The 27,925-nt window shown below is 39.2% G+C and overlaps 1 protein-coding gene across 1 annotated transcript in view; it reads left to right on the top strand.

The window, feature by feature from the left end:
• The window catches only part of Bank1 (B cell scaffold protein with ankyrin repeats 1), a 254,947-nt gene that overhangs the window by 79,230 nt on the left and 147,792 nt on the right, over positions 1–27,925 (top strand). Inside the window, exons 5-7 of the mRNA XM_051166054.1 lie at positions 1,693–1,832; positions 11,099–11,204; positions 26,810–27,006. Of these exons, the coding sequence (XP_051022011.1) occupies positions 1,693–1,832; positions 11,099–11,204; positions 26,810–27,006 (443 nt within the window). The remainder of the gene's footprint in view (positions 1–1,692; positions 1,833–11,098; positions 11,205–26,809; positions 27,007–27,925) is intronic.

Raw genomic sequence — 27,925 nt, 5'->3', positions numbered from 1 at the left:
ATCATTTTTTAATCTTATAAGAGATATAATACTACTACCACATGTTTCCAGATAGAAACAATGCAAAGAAAAATTATCCAGTTCCATATTCTACGATGCTCAGAAGGAAGGAAATTCTCACGCTAGTTTCCCAGATGACATTTCTTTCCCTTTGACCTACGTCAACACCGCAGTCTGAGATGTGCACCCGAGCGAGGGTTGTCTAGTTTGGTGCCAGCCTCCATTCTTTCAGCTCAATAATTTGATGTCTTTATAATCACATGATTTTCCCCAAGGATCCAACTTTTCCTAATGGCATATATGGCTGAAACAATTTGAAATTCCTATAGTTCCAGCTTATAGCTAAGTCTTAAAAGCATGCTAAAGTTTTCAACTAGAAAGATTAACTAATTTCTATGCAGAAGAAACAGAGTATTCCTCTGCTAGCAGCAATAACAGGAGGACACAAACCTAACAGCAGGGGGGAAACTAATTAAAAGTTGAAAGAAATAAGTAATGCATGAGCAAAATATTGACTTTTTTTATTAATTGTGAAGCTGTGCTCTAGATAATATAAACTATAACTTCATATCTCATGAAAAGAGCATTAATGGTACATCAGGAGACTGCTTCCTATGCTGAGCTTCATGAAAAAGAAACAATTGATTAGTAAACTTCAATTTATGATTTCTAGGTATTATGCTGGAAGACAATTTTAAATGTTTTGGTCTGAGCCTTATATGAAATCTACCAAAACCACATTTATTTGGCTCTGACAACACCAATCTCCTCTTAGCCACATGGTCACCACATTAGCTCACGAGGTGTATGGTTTAACACTGATTCTCTGTTCTGATTTCTCTTACTTCCTGTTGGAACCCTGTTTTTGTTATTTTTAGAAGACAGTGATATTTTGGTGCATATCATTTTTAAATACAAGTTGAATATATTTTCAAGAATGTGGAAGAAGGATATTTTAGCTCCTTGATCTTGTTTAGTTGAAGATTCCTTTTACTGGCTTTGAATTTGCCTGAACTAAATGCTAAGAGGTGTATTAACTTCTTCAATAGATGACTCAAAATTAGTGCCTAACTGTTAAGAAACTTAAACATTCACTCACAGCTGTTCTGTATGTTGGTCTTTTCATGAAATTTCTTCTGAACCCTAGTTTTTTAATGACTTTTTTTTTTCAGAAGAATTTGAAAAATATCTGAGTGATAGATTAAAAGCTGTTAAAATTTGCTTTTCAAATAGACCTAAAGACAATTTTTGCTACACTAAAATATTACTCTTGAATTTATTGTTTATTTTTTAATAAAAAGTCCCAGAGTTTTTTAAAAAAAATATTGATATATTACAGTAGAATTCAAGGTATAGCTTATTAGTCATTTTGAACAACCAGAATAGATTGTGGCTGCTGAATACTAAGAAATTATGTAAAGATTATTTACATCGTTACACAAAATATATCAGTAAAAAGAAATAACAGTAATTTGCTGTTTGACATAATTTTAGCAAAAGTTTTTTTCTTTTAAGCTTCTTTAATCTAAATGTGTACATTTTGTGTTTTCAAGCACTAAATATATAAAAAAAATTTCTAAGTGATGGAAGCTAAACACTAGAGCTTCATAAAGGGTTCCTTGGTAGTCCAGGTTGTAATGATACACTGTGTGCATTATACTCGGCTCTTAACTCTTGTTTGTGTTTTATAAGATTTTCCAGCTGGTTCAGTCACTGTCAATGTCTACTGTGATGGAATCATCAAGGCCACAACAGAGATTAAATACTGCTCAGCAGCAAAAGCAACAGAAAGTCCATTTAGAATGTCAGACCCAGGCAACAGTTTGTGCCAGGTAAGTTGATCTGCCTAGCCAGCTAGTCATGGTATATGCTGAAGGGCTAATGCAGGAAGAAAGGATTCTTTATTTGGTGTAAGGTTTGGTGGAATGTCAGTGGACAGACCATCCACAGGAAGGAAGGAAGCCAGCCTCTGAGGTGGAGGGATACAGACAAATTACTTTGCCTCAGTCAGGTCATTCCGATAATGCCAGCCAAAGGCAGCTTACAGCCATTACATCATGGCTATCAGGACAGGCTCAATATAAAGCTGCCATGGACCAGATGGATAATAGCAGAGAGAGAATCAAGGAGCGCCATGGAAAAATGAATTTCTTCACTTAGATGTGAACAACACAAACAAAACAAAATCAGACTGTTTGTCTGATGTTTTAAGACTATGTCTTAAAGCTACCCCCAAATAGGGGGATCCTGGAAGAAATCTTGTGTCTACTTTCATGTGGACATTGTTACATTGTTCTTAGTTTCATTTCTCAGTTACGTAACAGTAAAAATTATTGAACCATCCATGTTCATTGAGAATTCTAGATAGGCTGGGCAGGGGTGGTGTATGCTTTTAATTCCAGCACGCAGGAGGCAGAGACAAGCAGATGTCTGTGAGTTCGAGACCAGCCTGGTCTACAGAGCAAGCTCTAGGACAGCCAGAGATGTTACACAGAGAAACTGTGTATCAAACAACAACAAAACAAAAGCAAAACAAACAAACAAAGAAGTCTAGACAAACTAAAGCCATATGTATGGTATGTAAAAGGTTCCTCATCTCCAGATCTTTCCTCTCATGTGGCAAAATCTTGCTCAGAGATGGGGATTTCATGAAGTATTGCTGGTCTCCTTGGGGAGCCCATATTTGGGTTGGGAATTTTCCCTATTAGTGTTGGCCATATGAAAGAATCTTAAGGCTCTTTCCGAGAGGTTAAGCCACGAGTTTGGTTTCAGCATTTTTTAAAAAACTTGACCCAGTTTTAATAGGAAGAAATCTGCTTTGTATGGAAACGTATCATTTATGCATTTAGCCCGTTGAGTATCAAAATGAAATAAATATTTTAATATGAAGTATAAATCTTATGATATATGATGTTATATGAGAAATATGAAACTTTTTTGCTACCTGACCATTAGAATCATAAACTTTGCTTAATTTTCATGCTGAGAGAGAAGGTCAGGAGGAAGTGGAAGGGACCTGAGGGTTGGCTCAGCCAATGTGATCTTTCCGTTTACCACGAAAAGCCCTTCCTGATCTGTAGCAAAACTGGCAATGACAGTGACAGCCTTATGTGATTGACACTTGGGACTTTCTTGGGCCTTCTTCTTTATGAGTGACACATTTTAGGACAACGGAAAAGGAAAGTGTCTTAGAAAAGGACAGAGAGTGAAATACCACTTGTCAGACTGGAACGTCTGAGGACATTTGATAAAAATGCCTATACTTCAGTCACAAAACAAGTGCAAACGTAATAGCTTGAAATGCCAATTGCTTCCCTTTCTTGTGACAAGTCCACCTTGCCTTGTACTAAAAATTCTGTTCATAACTAAAACTTAATAAATGGGATATACAGAGTTCTCTGTCTACAGCTGGTGTAGAAATAAAATAGTCTCCAAATACATGTCTGTCCTGTTTTTAATGCCAGGTGGCAATTTGTACATAGTGAAAATGAAATATTTGACTTTGGACAGTTTTTCTTTTTTTTTAAGAATAAAATAATGTGAAAGTGATGGTTTCCTCTCTAGCTTGAAGTAAATCCACAGATTTTAGCAAACTAGAAAACACTTTGATTTATTTTCAACCTGTGTCTGAAATGGGAAGTAAGAAAGGAACTATGGCTGTGTCATACATAGCATTCCCCACCCCGCAGCCCCAGGAGCCTGTAAAGGGAGGACAGACTAGATCCAGCCTTGCTGTCAGGATCAGCATGTGCACTGAGACTGTAAAGGCAGAGCTAGTCATACAGACAGCAAACTTCTGGCTGGCACTGGAGAGACATTAGAGTTAGGGTGAATGTACCTGAATGGGAAGAGATGTGAGATTTTGCTTCTGACCTCAGGGCCCAGGAAGTACTGGGGGATTAAGGCAAGCACGCTGATCTCTGGACAGGTAAACTGGGCCTTAGGCCAGCCCAAGTGTTCTATCAGAGGCCAGAAGGAGCAGCCAGACTTCGGTTCCTTTCCCTAGAGCATAAACTGTATGTGGACTGGGGCTCATCTAAATCTGCACACATTATCTGTAAACTCACTGTAAGAAAGATCTTACATTTGGTAGGAGATGGACTGCAGGGACGTTTCTTTGGTGTGTTTTAAGGTCAGTTGTCTACAAACTGCTCTGGTGAGTTCGTATAGAACACTACACTGATTATTCCTTTTTTATGCTGGTGACACTAAACCCAATAATTTGTGTGCTTTGTACCTGACCCACTGAATACTTCTATTCAAAACTCAGCACACATTGTAATCACACTCACCATAATTATTGTTTATTTGGGAGAAAATGCACCAGCAAGTGTGAATTTGTCAACACCCTGCCAGCTTGGCCAACATGGCATACCGTAAAAATCTGCTGTGAACTTCTCCACATGGTTTAATGACAGATATGATTTCAGTAATCCTGAAATTATTAACAAGATCCTTCTGTAGCCACTTAAATGCTATTGGACATATAATAGTCTAAACTCAGTGTGAGGTTGAGGAAAAAGTAATTAATGAGAAATATGTGGGTTTCAGTTTTCACTTTTCCTAGAACTCATAATGAGAGAATTTATATGCCATTTAAAAACTATTTAAACACATAGCAATATAACTATTCTATGCAATTAATGAATTAATGAAAGAACTGATTTTGTTCTTTTAGTGACGTCAATTAGGTTTTAGAACACTTTACCTCACTTAATTTAATAATCTACTTCCTATGTCAGTTTTATCTTTCTTTTTTTTTTTTTTTCCTGAGTGATAAATACTAAAATCCCAGGACAAAGTGTAATTTCTAGAGCATCACTTAAAACAGAGAGCATGAGCTACTCAAATTAAAAGAATTTAAACTTAGTTTGGGAGGATGATTAGGAACCAAATCCTAGAGGTAGAAATACTGTAATTTCTCTTTAACTGAGATAATTAAAACCTGTGAGTCTTTCATCCTATTTACACCAGTGTCTCAGGGACAGCAAATGTTACCTGTTGAAAGAAATCATTAAATAAGGTACGTAAGTAAAAGTAGGTCAAATGCTAAGAGAATATAGTAATTATTAATCATCCTGTTCTTTAAAAGAACTGTAAATTATTGGGTTGTGCCCAGGAAGGACAGATTTTTGTCCTTAGGCCCTGCTCTTCTCTCCCCCTACTTCTCACGGGCAAAGGGGAGCAGCTTGCTTCCTCCTACACTCCTCGCATGGTGGTTCTGCCTCGGTACAGACCTAAAAATGGTAAAGCCAGCTGCCCATGAACTGAAACCTCTGAAAATATGAGCCAACACCAACCTCCTCCCTTGTCAATTCTCGCAGGCATTTTGTTTCAGTGGTGGAAACCTCACCACCACTGAAGTCAGTGGGGTTGAAGTGAGGAAAGGCACTGGCTTGGGGAACTAACACCAGGCAAATTGACCCACTGTGCTTCTGTACAGTAACAGCTCCCTGAAGGGGAATTTCTCTACCAATGAAACTTGGGTGCAGAGGTGTTTCTTTTGAAGAATCTCATCTGGGAACCCTTTCTCTCTCTAGCAACTTTCTAAATTTTCCATTAGACCCTTGCCTGCCTCAAAGTGTTGATGTAAACCTTCCTATTTTTACCATCCCTGTTTGACTGAAGGTGCAAGTGCAGGGAGAAGCACCAGTGTTATCTGGAGGGCTCACCGGCAGCCAACTTCTAACATCTCAAAGAGCAGGAATGTTCAAAGTCACTCCTATGCACATGGTACAGGGCTCCAAGTCTTTTCCAGGACTGTCTCTTGTCATAGCATTCCTTCATTTTTCCTTATTGGATGACCTTCCACCTCCTGTGTTCTTTTTAAGTTGCAGTGTACTCTTATCATGCAAAGATGTATTATAGCGACACTCTTCCTGCTACCAAACACACTTGGTTAAAGGATGGGCTCTGGTTTTCATCCTTGTAAAACCACAGTCTTTCACACAGTTACTTCCTTGTGTATGGGACCCAACTGGCATTTATTACTTCAGGATATGAGTAAAAGTCAAGTGACACCTTCTTCTCTAACAGTATTTGAATAACTTAGTGAAAAATTAGCGACTAAGTATGCAAAGAAGAGAGGGAGAGAAGTCAAAACACCCCTTAAAATACTTTGTGGCTCCATATATAAAATAACCCACTGCTCCTACAGTCACCAACTCTCAAAAGTGTCTTATACCAGGCAGAAGAAGAATTGCGCTGTCATTCACGCTTATGTCGCAGTACAGGAGGACCATGAGTTAGTACAATTTGCTATTGGCTTATCAACTTACAAAACCTGTCTTGTCTTTCTTATGATCACTAAGAAAATATTAATATGAACAAATGCTGGGGATCTCAGCTGTCTTCTGAAAGGCTCCATGGCTTTCATTCCTTTCTGGATGGTAGCAGTGCGGCAGAGGGGAGATTCGGATGAAACATGGGCGTGGGTAGTACACGTTGTAACTTCTTATTAAATTCTTAACCACTTACTTCATGGGAGATGAGCTCCTTTCTTGCGAAAGAACTTTTTCAGGTGTCCAATGAAGCATCTAGAACACTTGTTCTCTGTGGTTTCTTCAAACTCAAATATTCTATAAATTTATGTTCAAAGATGAAGTGCTGCATTACTAGATTATAACAATTCTCTTCTCAAGAGGTTTGGCTTGCAAATATGTGGAGGCTCTCCATGTCTTCTTTTTTAGTTAAAATGTAATGATTTTTACACAGTTGCTTGGCTTCCTGTGGCAGTCCAGTGCATACTGATGAAATCAGCGCTGCCTCCTCCTCCTCCTCTTCCTCCTCCTCCTCATTCCTCATGTGTACACTACAGACACGAATGCCCTTTGCAAAGTATGCAGTAGGATATGGTTATCTGTGGCCACTACACTGTGCTCTGGATATTAGAACTTGCCTCTTCAGTCTGTGCTGTTGTGTGCCCACTAATCAGCCTCCTCTGGCTGCCACCTTCACACTTTCCAGTATCTGCTCCTCACTTTTCCTCGTTCAGATTGGGCTCTTCTAACATTTACAGATGAAAGAAATGGTGGTGTTTTCCAAGCTGATGAGCTCAGGGATTCAGTGAGAGATACTTTCTGTAAGAGACAGGTGGTGATCAATGAGGAAGGCAACCAGTGTTGAATCCTAGCTTCCACATACATTCCCTCATGTAGGCATAGATGTATTCAACTCAGACAGAGAATGTTTACCAAGAGCAACATAGCTTTGCAGACACTGACCCTACATTTCTCTCCAAGTTAATCTCACTCCTCTTCCTCTATGTAGCAGATATAATGGATTTGTTTCTTGGTCCAGGTCCTGTACTCTACCATAAGGCCTTTGCACATCTCCTTTACTGAAGTCACTTTTCTCAGTTTATATTTTATATTCTAGTGTATTTTACTCAGTGACATTCTCCCTGATCTCCTAATGTATCTCTTTACAATACTGATGACATTCTAACTTGACACCTACATGAACACTATTTCACAAATTAATGTCTGTCAGTGTATTCAAGACCCCAAAGCACAAAATTGCTTATTCCATTTATCTGCAGAGAACCACAGATATTGCTAGGCATATGACTGCTTCATACATACTTTGTTGGGCAAATGAATAAAAGGGTCAGTGAAGTGTACACATTAAGCTTCTCTCCCAACCTCAAGTCACCAAATAATCATAGCTGTGTTCCAGCAACCGCTGTAACACAGGCACAGACCTTTTTTGAAGTTAGTGGAATATAAGTGAAATATTAATGCTTCTGAAAGAAGCAGAAAGTCAAAGGCCATTGAGGAAATGGTCAAAGAAAATGATTGAAGGAACAAAAGTAATGAGACTAGTGCTGTTACAAGACTGGGAAATGGCTCTCCAAACAAGCCAAAAGAAAAATGCCGAAACTCCTTTAGGAGGTTGTGAGATCATTTTATAAGCCATTTTCAAAAGATACATCTTAGAATATGTTAGTATTATACTTGTTTAATATCTTGTCTTATTTCACTACATACTTAGCAAGTTGTTACAAAATTATTGGTAATAAATGCTTGTTTTCATGTGCATGTTTTCTCTGCCAACTCTTTCATAAGCTTTTTTGAATCAAAAAATTGCCTTTTCAATTGTCTTGAAATATGGACAGAACAACTGACATGAAATATATTGCAATGGTATTTGAGGTATGATAAACAGGTACTTGTAAAGTGTGGTGCACAATGAATAATTATGTAACGTATGCTTATTAAGATGAAATAAGTGAGTGAATTTAAAAAGCAAACAAAGAGGATGAGAAAGTCGGTGTCTTTATACTCTAGTTGATGGCTATGATAAAAATGAGCTCTAGATTCTAGTCTTTTTTTCTCATTAATATCATTAATTGTATTATGATACAACTTTCATGGCCAACCAAATAAATGTTGCCTTTCCTTCTCTGCAGCCAGCAAAAAGTCATGTGCCTAAGTAAAAGTCAATGGCATGGCATGTCCATGTCAGCCACATGCAAATTCAGAAGAATCCATATCATGTAGTCATGCTTTCCTGGCACTGTCTGTCTTATTGTTTGTCTAAAAGGCCAAGCTGAGAGCAATAGACAAACCATCTTCAACTGTGAAAACAACAGAAAGCTGTTAAACCTCCTAGCACATGCCTTTGATCCCCAGCCACAGGGAGCTACTCTGTTATCACTTAACTGGAAATGCTTCTTTCCATGTTGAAAGGGCCAGAGCCTTTCTCTTGTATTAGCCATTGTCCCTTTGCATCTCCATATTACAGCAGCAAAACTTACATTGCAAATAGCTATGTGTTTTCAGCTTTAAAAAATTTATTTTTAATTTTTTTTTATTAATTTATTCTTGTTACATCTCAATGTTTATCCCATCCCTTGTATCCTCCCATTCTTCCCTCCCTCCCATTTTCCCATTATTCCCCTCCCCTATGACTGTTCCTGGGGGGGATTACCTCCCCCTGTGTATGCTCATAGGGTATCAAGTCTCTTCTTGGCAACCTGCTGTCCTTCCTCTGAGTGCCACCAGGTCTCCCCCTCCAGGGGACATGGTCAAATGTGAGGCACCAGAGTAAGTGAGAAAGTCATATCCCACTCTCCACTAAACTGTGGAGAATGTTCTGACCTTTGGCTAGATCTGGGTAGGGGTTTAAAATTTTAAAAGTGAAAATGAACCAATGCGCTTTTGTTCGAGCAGAGAAAAATAGCCAAGAGAAGTTGTTTCCACAGAGTGCTCTGCAGACTTCTGTCTAGGTTGGGGTGAGTCCATTTTATTAGCATCTAAGAACGCCATCAGAAAATGTGAGGAAAAGCAAATAATAGTTGCTGGATATCCCACAGTTACTCCCCAGTGTTCTCATAAGATGTATCAGCTATATCTTTTTAAGATTCACAAATAAGACCTTGCGCAGCAGGATTTCCAAACATTTTTTCCTGTCATACTCTTTGCAAGTCAGTTAAGGAAGGACTCTGCACTTATCTAGTCAGCAACACATACAAAATTTGAAATAAGTCTAAGTTACCTTGAGTTTCAATGATTATTTCAGTATTCGTGGTCACAACACTAGGAAACGACTCCTGGTGGCGCACGCCTTTAATCCCAGCACTTGGGAGGCAGAGGCAGGTGGATTGCTGTGAGTTCGAGGTCAGGCTGGCCTACAAAGGGAGTTGAGGACAGCCAATGTAACACAGAGAAACCCTGCCTCAAATGGCCCACCAAAAAAGTTTTAAAAATTAAGGAAAATATCATAATGCTTTTGCTGAAGACCTATCCATTTTAATAATGCTTTTAAGATTAACTTAATAACTTCTTGAAGGGGGAGAGAGAGAGAGAGAGAGAGAGAGAGAGAGAGAGAGAGAGAGAGAGAGAGAGAGAGAGAGAGAGAGAGAGAGAGAGAGACAGAGAGAGAGACAGAGAGACAGAGAGACAGAGACAGAGACTGAGACTTTGCCTGACTATCTAAAGCAGTGGCTCTCAACCTTCCCAGTGCTGTGCCCCTTTAATACTGTTCCTCATGTTGTGGTTTCCTCCTCTCTGATGGCTTTACCTTGTGTCAAGTTGACATAAAACTAGCCAGCACAGGACATAATATGTATGACCCATTTAGAGCTGAGAAGTTCCCATTCTATTATTTTTTATACACTGACCAGTTGATAGTCTTTGTGTTAATTGCCACTTACTGAAAGAAGGAGACTCTTTGAGGAAGGCTAGGACATACACTGTTCCACAAGACAGGTTCTAACCTATCTTATCCCCAAATGTAATTGGGTGAGAGTTTTAGACAAGAAATATATGAAGACAGATCTAGAGCTTCTGTTTTCCTGAATAAAAATGAGTCAATGTGGCTGTTATTCACCCTTTTTCCAACTTTCATCCCTCTTTTGGGATAAAAAGAGTGTCTTCACAACTGAAGGAAATGCTAATCCACCCTTCTGTAACTGTTAGCTGCCAATAGTCTATTAGGGAGAGGTGGGGGCCTGTGGACCCCTTCCCCATCCATGATGACATGTCAACTGGACCAATCCTGTGCAGATCCCCACAACTGCACTGATTTCATGAGTGCAACTGTCATATCTGAAAGGCATCCTTGTCCTGCCCATCTTCCAGGACTCCGGCTCTCCCTCTGCAATGTTTCCTGAGCCTTGGAAGAGGGCATATAGCTGTCTCACTGGGAGTCCACCATTCCAGCATCACTCTTTTGCAGTACTTTGGCTAGTTATGGGCTTCTGTACTGACTATCACCCACGTATTAAGAGGCATCACTCATGGAGGCTGTGCGCATCATTAATGTATGGCTATACATATGAGAAAGTGAAAGCATGGCCTAGAATAATCATGTTACAAACTACCCAATTCAGTAATTTGGGGTAGATGGCAATTTTTCCTTTGTCTTCCCTCCCTGTTCTTGTACATGTGTATGGTGAAATGTGATCACATATACCCCCATTCCATCTCCAATTTTCATATCTCCCCCCAATATGTCCCACTTCTAACTTCATGTCTTTCTTCTCTAAAATGCACTATTTAGTTAGTACTATCTATATGTGCATGGGTGTGGGCCATTCACTGGAACATGTGTATCTTATCAGCGGATTTTAAATTTCCTTTTCATTCAAAAACAGAAAAGCATTGAGGAGCTGGATGGTGTTCTTGCATCTATATTCAAGCATGAGATACCGTATTATGAATTCAAATCTCTCCCAACTGAAACTTCCTCTCAAAAAGAATGTGAGTATTTTTCAATGGCACCATTCATTTTATTGTATTCTAATCTCTGTGACTCTTTAAGAAATGCTATAAACAGGAAACAGCTTACTGTTCTATATAACTCCTAACTCTTGAAACCATACTAAAATAGAACAAACTTTTAAATAGTGCATGTGTGTGTGTGTGTGTGTGTGTGTGTGCACTCATGCATATGCATGCATGTGTGACACATATATGTGAGAGTAAGCATGAGTACACATGCAGAAGACAGAAGACAGCTTTAAGTAGTCAGTTTTCCCTGTCCACCTTTATACAGGTCATGGGGATTGAACTCAAGTCAGGAGGCAATCACTTTATCAGATGATCTATTGTGTCAAACCCAATAGCATAAACATTTATGGTTCCATGTACTTATCACAGGCTGTTAAACTGTGTGGATTCTAAAATTAGTGCTCTTACCTTCTGATTCTTTATTCTATGGATATGTTTGAACAAGGATATTTGTGATAAATATGATAAATATTATTTATTACATCATTGTGTCTAATCACCAAAAATTGAAATAAGAATATTCAAAATATCAGCGGTTATGTAAATTTTGACACAGATATTAATGCAATTAATTTCTTTCTGGCTTGATATTTTGATATTCAATAGTAAGCCTAACATACTAGTGTGTAAGTTGATGTTATTACCAGACATTTGTAGTGATTACCTGTGGATTGTATAATTTAAGTAACTGTAGGTTTCTTTTTGTTTGTTTGTTTTTTTAATTTTAAAGGGGGTGTTTCTTTGTTCAAAAAATTTGCTAAGTTTACTTATTTGTGTAAATGTGTGGGCACACACTCCTGTGTAGAGATGAGAGGACAACTTGTTGGTTCAGTTTTCCTCTCCCTTTTTGGATCTCAGGAAGGGCTCTGAGGTCATGAGGCTTGGCTCCATGTGCAAGTGGCACTCAGTTTCTGAGCCATCACACTAGCCTCTGAATGGATCTTTTCTATAATTACTCGTTATTATCTGTATGTTAGAAAAAAAAAACACCAAGAAAAAAAACATAAGAGTTACAGATTAAAGTTATATGGCCAAATGTTACTGTGAGTTCATGATCTATTTTAGAAATATTTTTGTTCCTACATAGTTTACTGAAAGACTGAGTATAATTCACTTGCTACCCAGCATCTACAGACACTGAGATGCAATGGTGAATGAGTCAGGCACAGGGCTGAGAGATATGAGAAGTCTAGTATTTGCTTATTAACAGTTAAAGGTTAAAGCATTATCCAGCTGCTGTCTGTGCTAGTTAAGCAGATTTATTATGAGCTATTCAGGCTTCAAGGCTGCAGGAAAAAGAATCCCAAAGCCCAGCTGGTTGTGAGGCAGCTAACTGTGTGAACAGCTGACTAATCATGGGGTCTATTGCAGAAAAGCTCCAGAGACATGCCTTCTTTTGAAAAGGAAGATAGAGTAGAGAAAATTGTTTTAATTATGTAATTCACTTACAAAATAAGGTACCAAATTAGGAACAGAAAAGAAATATAAGATGACTTTTTTTTTATTCAAGACACTTATAATTTCATTGAGGAAACAAGATAATATGTGGATAATAATTTAAACAACATGACACACTCTTTGGCCTATATAGTTATCAGAAAAATGTACATTAATTTTCATTGTCTGCTTCAGAGGTAGGACTTTAGGTAACAAATAATGAGTCCCGATGAGGAGAGAGAAAAGAGAAAATAATTGTAGATGAGTGAAAGTATATGCAAAAGTATGAAGATGGAATTGGGATACAATCTTTATAAACTTCTTCAGTATTATATTTGTTTATGTTTATGAAATCAGAGCTATAGAAATATAGAAGATGGAATGTCTTAGGTCTTTCATTTCATAGAAATTCTATATAACTTTAAAAGAATGAGAATTTTGGAGTTCATGCTCAGCACAAATTAACGAGGACACAGGGCATTGTTAGTGGTTTCGTTTCTAGGTGATCCTAATGGACAGACACACTCACCAGTCTCTAATTTAAAAACAGACCAGCAAAACAACGTACCTTCATGCTAGATCTTGACAAGGAGAAAGTTTTAGGCTGTCTTTGCAAAAGTTAGAAAGATGGTGGCTAATGCAAGTTGTGAACCATTGCTAGAATCTGGTGAAAATTGTTTAACAGGTTTTTTTTTTTTTTACAAAGTAACTTTTTCAAAAAGCTAAAAACAGAAGACAATTGATTCCATAGTTCATCCATGTTTATTGCTGAGTAATTGTCTTAGAAAATATATAGCAGCTCCAGGTCTTCACCTTCTTCCCAAAGTCCCTCCCAGCTCCCAGGAAGCCCTGAGAGGGGAAAACCACAAACCACTTGTCAGCACAGAAGCCCCTACTGGATGTGCCAAGCTATATGACACAATCAGAGGGGCTCCCTGCTGGCAAGGTACCCACCAGAGAAGCTCTGCCAGGCCAAACAGAACTTGAACGTCACTCAGGAGTTAAGTGTCTCCTTTTTGGAATGCGACCTGGTGTGTGAGATCAAAGAGAAAGACCCCACGGGCAGTCAGAACTGCTGGTACATCAACAATGAAGCCACCAAAGGTGTTGGTAGAACTCCTTCCTGAAACCTTACAATCCTAGGTGCAGCCCTTCGAATGCCTCTGTGGGCAGCCGCCCTTCCACAGAGTCCTAGCACAGTGGCTCCTCCCCCAGGATCCATGACAGAACAGCAACAGTGCCTTGACCTTCAACTCCAACAGCATGACTGTATTCACCACCTCAGGACTTTCTCCGAAGCTGCATTCAGAGGCATCCTCACTGAAGGAATGTGACCAAAGAACTTTCAGTGTGTCTTTGAACACGGGGAATCCAGAAACTGGATTATTTCAGGTGCTTGTCAGTCTAGACTCTTCCTGCCAGCATAGGCCAGGGGACTCTGCAGATGGCGCCAAAGAAATCTACCAACATGCTTCAACCTTGAGTGGCTGCCAGTGAAGCTCCAGGCATCCAAAAGTGATCAGGTACTCTGCACGGGGGCAGGGCAAAATGAACAAGGCTCCATAAAAGGAAATACAAGAACCTATCAGACTGCAGGAGACAGAATCAGAGGGTTTGGAAGCAGTCAGACAGAAGGCAACCAGGACTTCTTTGCCAGCTATCCATTCAAGGACCGAAACTCAAATGCACTGAGTGTGTCAGCCAATCAGAGACTCAGGATCCTTGAGTTTAAAGATGTCGCAGAGTGGTTGTTGGCTGAAGTTCATGGAAAGAATAGGTATGTCCCATCCAATTATATCTGAAGAACTGAGTCCTCCTGAGCCCAAGCTGCCTTCCAACTCTCCCTTGCTGCAGCTTTCAGTCAGTTGGAAAATTCTGGTGGGCTCTAGGCGTTTGCTCCTAAGCAGGGCCCCACCACACTGCTTATCCATAAGCTCAAGATAAGCATTGCTCTGGTTGGGTTGTATGCTTTGGTGCTCATTAGATTTGAAAGTGGGTGGACCCCAAGGCTTGACAATGATTCAGCACCCACAAGAAGCAGGCCAAGTGCTGGTGTCAAGCTTTGGGAAATAAGAAGTTCCCAATCAGAAAAGCAGTATTGTTCGTAGGAAGCTATACCAGTGTCAGAAAAGGCTGGCCCTGGTTATCCCATGCTCCATGGTCGATCGAGCAGCCATAGGATGAAGAGGGGCAGGCTCTGAAAGCTCCTTCATTGTGCCTCCATCCATGGTAACAGTTTTGATATGATCACATTTAGCCTGGTGCATCGAAGCATCTGATGCCCCCTCTGGTGCCTGGCAACCTTCTCTTTCTGATAAATGCTCCTGGTTCCTAGGTCTTAAAACTCTATCCTTATTTATTTCACTGCTTTTCTGTTAAGTGTTTTCTGGCTTCCGTTTCTTTTGGCCTTGCATCTGAAAGGAAGTTTCACTTACCTTGTCAGACATGGTCATCTGCCTCTTCTCCAATATTTATTTCAACTTTATAAGGTCTCTAGGTAGTGTCTGCTAACCTTTCTCCTTATACACAACAACTGACGGATTTTCCTAGACTAACGGTGTCAGTACTCTGGCCAGCCACTGAAACTGTTAATTCTTCCAGGTGGAGGCCTAACTGCCTTTCTTTCCATCCACCTAGGCACTCAGCTGCCATTTAGTTGCATCCGCTTATGCTCAATACAACCCACAAGCTTATTTGAAGTAGGTAGACAGATCAGTACCCCGGAAGAAGCTTGTCTTAGAGTTGGAAATAAGAATTTTCCTTCTTGCCACTGACTACCATACTTCAGAGACAATATTAAAAGACAAACAGATGCTAAAAAGTGCCTAATGAAACCCCACACCCGAGTCTGGAAGATGCTTCCTAAACTCTCATGTGAAGAAATGGCCTCTGAGGCTTGTCTCAACATGGTTCTTACACACCAGAGCAGAGCCCGCCTTGGGCCAACCCTCTAGTCATTGCTCCTCCAGCTGCAGGTTTGGCCTTAAAATCCTGGTGAATCAGGACACGCCTGTGGATGCTCCATCCATGGCTTCCACACCACTGGTCGGGCCATTTTATGAAGTGTTTACATAGAAAGAAAGAAAGAAAGAAAGAAAGGCAGAAAAAAGAAAGACAGACAGACAGAAAGACAAGGCAGGAATCTAAATTTGAAACCAAATGTGAAAGTCAAATTTGTGGTTCTCAGTGACAATGGGGAACTTCCAAGAAAAGGATTGAGGAGGGTTGGGTGGTCAGAGATTGTTTCTCTTGTTGGCCTTTATGATGTTTCTGATTGACACTAACAGTTTGAGATACTGATTTCATTTGCAGGTACCTCTTCCAGAAGGGAAATGTTATCCAAAAGATGGACACTAAACGTGTTGTAGTGTTAGCTTGCTTCTCTTCTGCTCTTGGTTTCAGTGTGTGACAAATGTGAACTTTCTATATAGTTCTTTTTTCTTGAAGCAGGATCTGTCAATATTGGGTCTATTTCCTGGCAGATGTAGAAACAGCAATGGGAAAGCTAAATTTTGATAGAAGAATGACATTTTCCAAAATGTAGTGAGTTGGCTAAAAGCTCAGAAATAACTATTTTGGTATACCTCAGAAATCTTCCATCTCACAGGCCACAACCCCAGCTTCACGCGCCCATGAACACTGGGAAGGCATCCACTGAAGAAGTGCTGCAAGTACACATGCACCTGAAAAAAATAAAACCTTGCTTCAATTAGCCACATAGGAGCAAATACAGACATGCAATGGAAACACACATTGTGTTCACATCTTGCATAAGCTAATGACTAAGGAGCCTCCTCATTTGTAGTTGTAAGGCAATATTGCTTAGACTTAAATTTCCTTTATTTTAAAAATCCTGGCATGCCTAGACACTTGTATTTACTACCTTGTTAACAATTCACCCCCTGAATACCTTCCTTCACTTCTTGAAACAATTCATTTATTCTGAATTGCTGGATTCTGAGTGCTGTCTTTAATAAACTGCTTTAAATGACCCTAAACTGTAAACATTCAAACTAATTTATTATAATAAGAAAGAGACAAAAAGTCATAGGTAAATTCATCCTTTATCTCATTACCAAATGTTATGGTTTACAAACATGGTTATCTTCCTTTCTATAATATGCCTTCCTTCCTTAGATTTATTGATGATAGATAGATAGATAGATAGATAGATAGATAGATAGATAGATAGATAATAGTAGAAAGATATGTAAAAGTAACTTTCATTCACCAGATGTAATTGTTTAGAGATTTACTGCTGAATAAACTCACCCTTTCTAGTTTTTTGAACTCTGGCTGGCTGGCTCAACTTAGATGTTCTGGCTCAAACCCCTCTCCAGGCTAACTGATTCAAACAGGCTTTTCTTAGTTTCTCACTGAATTGTTCTGCTTGGCCTCAAACTAACTCAATTTGTTCAAATCTTCTGTCTCCTTCTTATTCTCTATTCAACTGCCTCTGATGAGCTGCACTGCACAACTGCACAAACTGAACTGCACTCACTGAACTTCCCTCCATACTTGACTCACTGCTGTCTGATCTTGTGAGAGTTGGGCATATCCTATCTCTGACTCATCCTGAGAAATATTTCTCTGATTCATCACTTTGTCCACTCCTGATTAGACGTCACTTTTAAACATGGCTGCTTCCTTCTACAGACTAATTTTACCTTCATTGTTTGAGATTAAAGGTGTGGTCTAAGGTCTTGTCTGTATTCCAGCCAGATAACACAGATCTAGAAGGTCTTTGGATGTGATCCCTTGCTAGAGCATCCCTGTTGCTGGATTAAAATCTCTCTACATAGATAGACAATGCTAGATCTATAATTCAAGTATGTAATATATATATATATATATATATATAATAACTCTGCATATTTAATGTGCATAAATATATGAAATATACTTTCAAAAATCTTTTTGGAGTGTATGATGTGTGCATGCATGTGTGTGTGCATGTGTGCTTGCATGTGTGTGTGCATGCGCAAGTGTATGTGTGCGTGCATGTCTGCACATGTGAGTTCATACCTTCTATGATATATATGTGTGTCTCAAAATAATCTTGAGTATCACATTCATCTTCCACTTTGTTGGAAATAGGCCTATTTTTTGTTCATCACCACATACACTGGCTTAGCTGCCCTTCAACATTCCCAGGTTTTCTTTTCCTTGTTGTCCATTTCATTGTAGGAGCACTAGGACTTCAGACATGCAATTAATTCTACAGGCTACCCCGATCTTTGATGTTTCCTGATCAATTCTCATATTACATTTTCATTTAATCTTAGCATTATATATGATTCCCCTCCTGAAAGCCATGTTAAATTTCTCCCAGTATCATTAGTAAGCTATGAACTGAAAATTTCTTCATGGCCTAGTTTATTTTTATTATATAAATAATTTTATATTTTAAAGTATGTATCAGATTTTAGTCAACAGAAGATTTGAAATAAATACTAAACACTCCTTCCTAATGAACTTGGGTGGCCCAGCCTTGCACTTCCATTCATGCCTTCATGCCACACAGCACTTGGGCTTCCATGTATGGGGAAATAAGCATAGCAATCCTCAGTGACCATCGTGATCTCAACCAGCATGTTTGCTTTCACAGTTCTATTATTTGTAGTTATTCTGTTTATTTGTTTTCTATAGATACAAAGTTAGAATTTCATAAAGTTTTTATTGCTTAGCTTTCATTTTATTAGCATTTATTTTATAGACTAACAGATTTTACTATGATATTTCATACATTTCTCATTCTCGATCCCTTATTATCATTTCCTACTTTCCCTTTCCAGTATTTCCATTCCTCTACCTCCAGACCCACCTTCTACTTTCATGTATTATTTATGTTTCCTTTTGATTATTATTGTTACTTATTGGAATATTAAACTTATATGTTGCTTATAAGTATATTACTACAACATGCTTATTCCATTTACCATTAATCATATGTATATTTTAAGGTAGATTCTTTGGCATTTTATGACCAATTATGGGGCAAGCTCTCTCAGAAGTCATTAATTTTCTATAGTTTTTAACCTATGCCTATAATCTTGTGAGATTTCCAGTCCACTTTGTAATGACAATCAGTCTCATTTTTCATATCTTGTTTATGCTAGATTATTGCATACTATTTCCCTGTACTATATAGAGGAGAAAAATCTGTCAGTAGACATCCTGTTCCTCTGCCTCTTGTCATCTTCTCCATAAAGTTTCTTGAGCCTTCAGTGTGAGAAATATGTTGCACATTATACCAGTTAGGGCTGGACACCCCATGGTCAGAAGGTCGTTGGATTTTGACCAGTTGTAGTTACTGCAAAGAGAAACTTCTTTGATGGGAGTTGAGCGCTACATTCATCTGTAGGTATAATGACAAGTATTCAGAATACAGTGGTACTTGAGTGCTTAGCCTTCAACAAGAGATTATACCAGGATATACGAGGGAGAAGCAATATGGACACTTTTAACTTTTCCCCTTAAATATAGATAGAACATTGCAATAATGATAACTCAACTGCAACAAACAGTACACAGAGGGGGGACTGGAAGACAGACAGACAGACAGACAGAGAACAAACACATCCAATGGTTAATGGAGCTTACCCATTGGCTGGACTAGCTGGCTCGCAAGTTCCTGCAGTTCTCCCATCCTGTAGCTTCTTGCCAGGGCTTGTATTGAAGACACAAGGAGCAACACACCTGACTTTGTTTTGTCTGTTTGTTTACTGTTTGTTTGTTTGGTGGTGGGTTTGTCTGTGTGTGTGTGCCCATGTGCATCCATGTGCTCATGCGTGTGGGGGGCTTGTTGAGAGGTGTGGGTGTCATTGTGTGTGTGGTGTTACTGGTGGTTTTTTGTTTAGTTTTGTTTTGTCGTGTGTTTTGTTTGTTTGATTTTGCTTTTTAATGTGCTAGGGATGCTAGAGATCCAAACTCAGGTCCTCCTCCCCGTGTGGCAAATACTTTACCAACTAAGCCACCTCCCTAGCCCCTTCCCCTGCTTCTTTGTATTTAACACCCAGAGAAAACTTCCTCCCAGAGAGTCTGTGGCATAAATCAGAAGAATATTAGAATTATTGCTACCGTCACCCCCAACCCCCTGCTTTTAGAAATAGGCTGAGGTATAGGAAAATGAAGAAACATTTTTCACGAACCAAATATTTACTGGCTGAGCTGGGATTAAAATGTGTATCACCTGCCTTTTAATCTCTTGCTCATGTGACTCACTTGTTTTGTCCCAAAGTGGCAACCTGGCCTCTCTCTCTGGGTGAATGAATGCTTAATATCCAAGAGAGTAATTTGTGAGAACAAATGGATTATGTGTCTTGCACTGTCAGTTCTCATACTCTTCTCACTGTCAAATTTTAAATTAATTCTTGTATTTTATACCTGGACATGTTCCATTCCATTTTGTCATTCTGTTTAGCTAGTTAAGCTCTTAAAAGCTCTGTTTGAGTATGCCAATCCAAGTCTTAGCTATCTATTTTAGGGGATTACCTTAGACAGCTTAAGCACCTTGCACAAAAAGTACATGACTCAATTTCCTCATCTGTTTAACTTGTAAAAGATGTATCTGATTAGATGGTCTTTGAAAAGATTCCCTCAGACATTTTAGTCTCTTATTCTTGAATTTCCATTTGGCAAATAGTGTTGATAGAACTAAAAACTGATCATTTCTCTAGTTGGAAAGAGAGGGACCCAGTGATTTTGCCATATCTTACTGTAAATTGTAGCTTTTTACATTTATTTTTAGACAATAACACACACACACACACACACACACACACACACACACACACAATCTTAATTAATTAAAGTTTTCTGGACATGGCAGTACATGCAAGTAATCCCAGCTCTACATGAGACCTTGTTTTAAAAAACAAAACTAACCAAAAATTTAATGAAAACTACTATGAATGCCAACAGTTATTTACTGAAAACTAACCATACTTTAGTAGGTTCTTGTGTATTTTGAGGAAATCTATTGTTTTTATCTAAGAAGGTTATAAATTGCCCATTGACTAAATGGTGTTAGTTTAAGAAAACAGCTAAACAAGCACAAAGACTAGTAGAATCCCTTTCCCAGTTAGGACTGTCTTTGTTAGGGTTTTATTGCTGTGAAGAGGCACCATGACCAAGGCGACTCTTACAAAAGAAAACATTTAAAGGGACTGGCCTAGAGTTTTAGAGATGTGCTCGGTTATCATCATGGCACAAAGCATGGAAGAATGCAGCAAGGCATGGCACTGGGGAAGGAGCTGAGAGTACTATATCTTGATCTTAAGGCACCCAGAAGGAGACTGTCTTCCACAGGCAGCCAGAGGGAGGCTCTGATTCCACAATGGGAGGAGCTTGATGGTATGAAACCTCAAAACCCACCCAGAGGTGACATACTCCCTTCAACAAGGCCATACGTACTCCAACAAGGACACACCTCTGTAGGCTCAATTTCCTAACAACTATATTTTCTTATGAACTTATTAAACAAGCCTACCTCCCTTACTACCCGACCAACACAAACAACAGGAAAAGGAGATTAAAGAACACAATAATTAAACATTAAGGATACTGTTCCAAGGAACGACTCCCTTGGCATAGTCAGCAGGACCTGAGCAAACCAGCAATCCCACCAAAGTTGCTACTGGAACCTGGAGCAATCAGAACCTAAAGCCTCAGCTGGAGTCCAAAGCCTTGAAGCTTTCCCCGGAGCAGTTCTCTTTAGGAGCGTCTCCTTTGGGATATCCTCTCAGAGTCTCTGCTAGGATGTTTTCAGCTGGCAACATCCAAGCTCCCCCATGAAGTGGTTCAACTTCTAAGGGGATAAACATCCTGCTCTCTCACTAGTCTGTTCCCAATCCCACACTTGGGATCAGCAGGAAAACATGTTTTTCTCTCCTACATACCTCCTAACAATACCATTCCCTATGGTCAAGCATTCAAACACATGAATCTACGGAGACCACACCTCACGCCTATTCACACCACTGCAAGAATATACAACTTATATCTTAGTACTCCCCATACCAAAACAAGAATTGGTGATTCAAAATGCACAGTTTCTTTATTTGTGGTTATTGCCGTTAGTATTGTGTTTTGAGACAGTACCTCATGTAGTGGGGACTGCTCTCCAACTCCATATGTGGTCAAGGACGAAGGTGCATGCATTTTCTTCCTACATTCACCTCCCATGTGCTGAGAGTATAGGTGTATACCTCCCTCATGTCAGGATTTTCAAATGAAAATGTAGTAATAACATCATTTCCTCTCTTCCCTTTCCTCTCCTCACTTCTCCCATATCCTCTTCTTCCTTGTTCCCTCTCAAGTTCATGCTCTTTTTCCCTTTAAGTATTGTTGTTACATACATACCTGCAAAAATATGTAAATACAAGTTACTGTGTCATTTTAGTGTTGCTTGCCTGTATATGATTTCAAGGCTGGGCACCTGGTCCTGGATAACCAACTAGGGGACTCATCCCTGAAGACTAATTTCTCCCTGGCTCAGCATTTCTTGGTTCTTTGTCAAAGGGTGGGGCCCTGTGGAATTTCTTCCAACTGTATTAGCATGTCTATTGATAGCGTACTTATTTAGGTCTTGTTTAGGTAGCCATGTTGTTGAGGTATCATGAGTGAAGCTTTCCTGTCATTTCTAGGAGACACATTCTTAGAGCAGATGTCCTGGTCCTCTGGCTTGTATGATCATTCAACCCCTTTTCTATGATGTTTTCTGAGCCTTGGGTGCAGTAGTTGTGCTGAAGGTGTACCCACTTGGACTGGACACCCCACAAGCATTTTGACCCCTTCTGGTTCTCATAGCTGTTTTGTCACTTCCAGAAAGAAACAATTCTGAAGAGGTACATAAGAGTCAGTATTTATAATGCAATTAGGAAATATGCTGCTTTAGTAAAGTGGTCATGGTAGGTTCCCCTGAGATCCATGACGTCACTACCCCTGCTAAACCAAGCCAGATTTTTTTTGTAACCAAGTAGAAAAGTAATAACAGAAGAAATATATGTAAACTTAATTGCATAATGTGACAGATCTTTTGCAAGAAAGAAAACGAAATCTCTTAACTATGTCCATCCCCAATAGAATAAGACAAGACCTCACAAACAGATTGTGTTTGTTCAATAAACTTTGTGGTGATTGTGTATGACAAAGAGACCCAGCAATGTATTGCTCACAAGCTCCAATGACAGACAATCTGACATGGACTTTAAAAAGATGCTGTGGCATCTGTGAAAACCACCGAATATGAAGAGTGGGGAATGGCCCCTGTAGGCTCAAATGCTTTGTGACCAGGGAATGGCACTTTTAGAAGGTGTAGTCTTTTTGGAGTAGGTGTGAGCTTGTTGTAGGAAGTATGTCACTGAGGGTGGGCTTTGAGGTTTCAAAATGCTCAAGCCAGGCCCAGTGTCACACACTCTTCCTGTTGCCTGCCCATCTGCATATAGAACTCTCAGCTACCTTTCCAGCACATGCATGCCTGCATGTTGCCATGCTTCCCAGCATGGCATTAATGAGCTAAACCTCTGAAACTCTAAAGCCAGTCCCAATGAAATGTTTTCTTTATAAGAGTTGCCATGGTCGTGGTGTCCCTTCACAGCAACAGAACATTAACTAAGAAAGTCCCTGAGACAAATCTTGCAAAATCTTTGGCCATGTGCAGAACAACAGCAGCCAATATGTAAAATAAGGCACCGTGAAAGCTTGCAAAGCAGTTCTAATCTATTGGTCTGAGCTATGCAAGTTACCTAAGTGCCTTGCAGCAGGTTCTTCTGAAAGAGATTTGGGTGGAAAGGTATCCCAAGGCAAAACACAGACCCTTAAGAGTCGAGCAGTGAGCACAGAAAAGTTGGCAGCTCTCTACCAATGACAGAGCTATCTGGAGCCTCACCAGGGATCAGATTGCTAAAGATGAAGCTGTGATCCGGCCCTTAATATATTTGAAGTCAGTGGTCATCTGAGCCTAAGTAAAGCCCCACATCAGATAAACAAAACTACTCACTCTACAGGTAGTTCTCAACTGACCCAGCTGGCTTGGCTTCTTAAAACTATGTGCCTTGTTGCAGGATAAATGCTAATTATTTCTGTCCTCTAGAGCTATGCAAAGCATACAGTAGTGCTGCAAGATGCATTGGTGGGACAACCAGGAGAGCTCCTCAGTCAAGGAAGGAGCAGCCCAAGGAAGCAGTCATGGAAATGCTCCTAATGCTGAGCTTCAATGACTACAGTGAACATTCTACACAACCTACTGAGTTGGTTGATGAGCAGGCATAGAAGGAGAAGTTTTATCAGTAAAATGAAAGTTATAGTGAAGAAAAAATCAAAGAAATCAGTTTAAAATCGGGTGTACTGTCAGGACTGTAACACATACCTTTAATCGCAGCACGTGGGAAGCAGAGGCAGGGGGTGTGCCATAATAATAGGCTGGTCTACATGGCGAGTTCTAATCTAGCCAGGACTTTGTAATAAGATATTGTCTGAATGAATAAATGATAGATAGATAGATAGATAGACAGACAGACATATAGATAGATAAATAAAATTAGATAGGATTAGTAATAGAAACAACAGAGTAAGAAAGGAATCAGTGAATTTAAAACAGGTCAAAATAAATTATTTCAACTAAAAGAAAGAACAAAATAAATTCTTAGAATCAACATAAAGCTGCAGAAAGACTAAGCCTAGCTCCTCTGTGTATTCATTTGTTTTAGCTCTGCTTTAAGCTTTGGATGATCTTACTGAGTAAATTCAGCATTTATGTAACTGATTTTCCCAGCAAAGGTGAGAAAGAATGAGGCAAGAAAATTATTTGAAGCCAAACCAATCCTAAATTGATTAAGGGAAGCAAAAGTCAGATCAGATAGGTCTTGCAAAGCCCAGGAAGAAAAAAAATAAATTAATAAAACATAATAGGTAGAAGCACTAAAAACAAATTTAAGCAGAGTACTAGCTGGAGATAGGGAATAGAGAAATGTTGGGAAAATATATTTTACCCAGGAAAATGGTTAAAGGGGAGAAACAAAACCTGTTGTGAAAGAATGCAGATCATATAACTCATTTCACATGAAAAAAATTTTGTCTAGTTTATGAAAATTGGCATGTAACTGCTTCTAATTTTGAGGATTGCTGGACTGACTCGTAAGTGTACTTTTGTGATGATAAATGCTTTCATATGGTGTATGTGTTAGTAAGAGGGTTTTGCATAGTTGTCCATATTCATTGAACATGATCACTTCAGTTTTAAATACTAATAATGCTTCTCTATAAAAATTTAATAGAAGAAGAGATATAAGCAACTTTAAATAACAATATTTAATTCATGTGACCTTGGGTTAAATCCTCAAGATGGCTATCTTAGTTAGGGTTGCTATTGCTGTGATGAAACAGCGTGACCAAAGCAACTTGAGGAGGAAAGCCTTTATTTGGCTTATGCTTCCACATCGCTGTCCATCACTGAAGAAAGTTAAAATTGGAACTCAACAGGAACCTGGCCAGAGGAAGAAGCTGATGCAGAAGCCACGGGGAAGTGTGCCTTACTGGGTTGCTTCCCATGGCTTTCTCAGCCTACTTTCTTGTAGAACCCAGAACCGGTAGCCCGCAGATGGCTCTACCCACAATGGGATGCACACTACCACATCAACCACTGATTAAGAAAATGTCACACACCCAGATCTTACAGAAGCATTTCCTCAGCTGAGGCTTCCTCTCCTTTGAGTATTGGTTATGTCAAGTTGACATAAAACTAACCAGTTTTTATGCTAGTACCATGCTGTTCATAACTCTATAGCACGACTGGAAATCTGGGATGGTGATTCCTTCAATATCTCTTTTATTGCTCAGGATTGCTTTTACTGCCCTTGGTCTTTTGTATTTTCATATAAAATGTAAGATTTTTTCAAAAAAAAAAAAAAAAAAAAAAAACTAACCAGGACAATGACAACAGAGAAAAGGCCCATAATCCAATGGAGTCATGGGTAAATGGCCTGATCAGCTTGCATTCTTTGACACCGCATACACACCCAAGATATAGAAAGGAGCCATTAGACGTTGCTGGCTACTCCTCCTGCTGTGTGGAAATAGATTCCAAGGGAGTTCTTTATTTGGGGTGGGGATGGGTACATTAATTTGATACGAAGAGAAGTTGTTGATATTAAGATGTGGATATATTCCTATAATGAAGAAATGTTTATTTAATAAAATACTAAAGCTGAAGTAATATGGACTTAGCCTACAAGCATAGCAGGAATCAAGAACCACAACAGGCCATATGCTAGAAGATGAAGGCACTGTTAGTGTATTTTCTACTGTAGCAAGGGATGAGGTGATCAAGGTATGTGAGAATTTACGTTACTAAGTGGGTATTTGTATTTACTAACTTTGAACTGTTTTAACTACAGAATATATATATATATGTATATTATGTTTTCAAGAAAATACATTTTATTGAAAATTGGTACTTATTTTAAATAATGTCAGTGTTTGCCCATAAAAAAATCTCACCTTATAAAATGTTTGTCAAACCTTGACCCATTTCTTTTTTTTTTTAATGTATTTTATTAATTTATTCATATTACACCTCAATAGTTATCCCATCTCTTGTATCTTCCCATTCCTCCCTCACTCCCATTTTCCCCTTACTCCCCTTCCTTATGACTGTGACTGAGGGGGACCTCCTTCCCCTGTGTATGTTCATAGGGTATCAAGTCTCTTCATGGTAGCCTGCTATCCTTCCTCTGAGTGCCACCAGGCCTTCCCATCCAGCGGACGTGGTCAAATATTGGGCACTAGAGTTCATATGAAAGTCAGACCCCACTCTCCATTCAACTGCGGAGAATGTCCTGTCCATTGGCTAGATATCATACAGGAAGGACCAAGCACATTTTTTTGAAACGTGAAAGATAAAATTCCTATAGTAATTTTAAGCTTCTCCGCAATTAAGATTGGGGCATAAATGTTTGAGATAATAGTCATTTGTGTTTATTTTAAGAAAATGGGGAGGAGAGTCTACATCGCAACGGTCCCTCCTGCCTTATTCCCTTCATGGAGGTTGGGCTCACCCTTCTGAGTGGGACTCTCACTGTTTCCCAGCAGTGCAGATACAGTGAAATATTCAACCTGGGTCTTCTGTGTGTCTCCAGATACTCATGCCAGAGAGCTCCCAACACTCCTCCACTGTGCTGCAAAGTTTGGCTTAAAGAATCTGGCTCTTCATCTGCTGCAGTGTCCAGGAGCAGAATGGGCAGCGAGGATGAAGAACACGGATGGCTCAGAGCTGCTGGATATTGCTGAAAGGCATGGTCATGAAGAACTCAAGAAAATCTTTGAAGACTTTGTGGTAAGTTTTTTCCTCTCCTATATCTGCAGCTGGCTCTGTATATGTGCATGTATATAAACATGACCACATTGCTTTTTTTTGAGAACTGTGTCTTCTCACGGCTAGTAACATTGTGACAGATAAAAGTGTTGGTTTGTTAATCTGAAAACCGCAAGGAGAAAGACCAGTTCCACAACTATCCAATTAAACCAAGCTTTCCTTAGTACTGGCCAGGGAATGGACACAGACCAGGTCTATACAATGGATTCTTGGAGAAATGGCCCCAAATTTACATCAGTTGGGTATTCATAAAAGCAAACCCCAACAGGCTAAGCTACTTCCTGCCTTTATCCAATCAGAGTTAAGCATACATCCAGGCATACCTCCTGCCTATGCATCTATTGCCTGTGTGTGACCAAGCACATCCAATGCAGTTCGGTCTACTAAATTTGTTTATGGGGAGAAAACATGTGGCTTGTTATATGAACATCAGCCTCCAGCAACTTAGAATGTATCTATCTTTAGGCCATGAGGGCTAACAGGTTAACTTTGCCTTTACAGATTTTGGCTGGTCCATTATCTTAAAAAACATTTCATGAAATTAATGAACTTTTCCAATTACTTACATAACCCACCTCTCACCCCCGTACCCATACTCACCTGTCTTTGAATCCAACTTGTCCTTTGTGCATCCAGGGAACCTATTCAATATTGAAGAAGAGATGTCAAAAAGGCATTGAGACTATTTACTTTCAAATCTTTGCTTTGGAATCTAGATATTATTAAATACACACAAACAGATCAGTAAGTCCTGGGTTTAAGGAAAACGTATTATTATTTTTTTTTTTTTGGCAAATATTCAGAGTCTGCTCAATAACAAGTTAATTTATGTTGAATTTGTTTCTCTTGAATGATTTCTTCTCTTTCCCTTGTTAAGTTT

Source organism: Acomys russatus, chromosome 23, assembly GCF_903995435.1.
Source record: "Acomys russatus chromosome 23, mAcoRus1.1, whole genome shotgun sequence".
In the NCBI taxonomy this organism is placed as follows: domain Eukaryota; kingdom Metazoa; phylum Chordata; class Mammalia; order Rodentia; family Muridae; genus Acomys; species Acomys russatus.
This window is presented reverse-complemented; position numbering and strand designations above follow the sequence as displayed.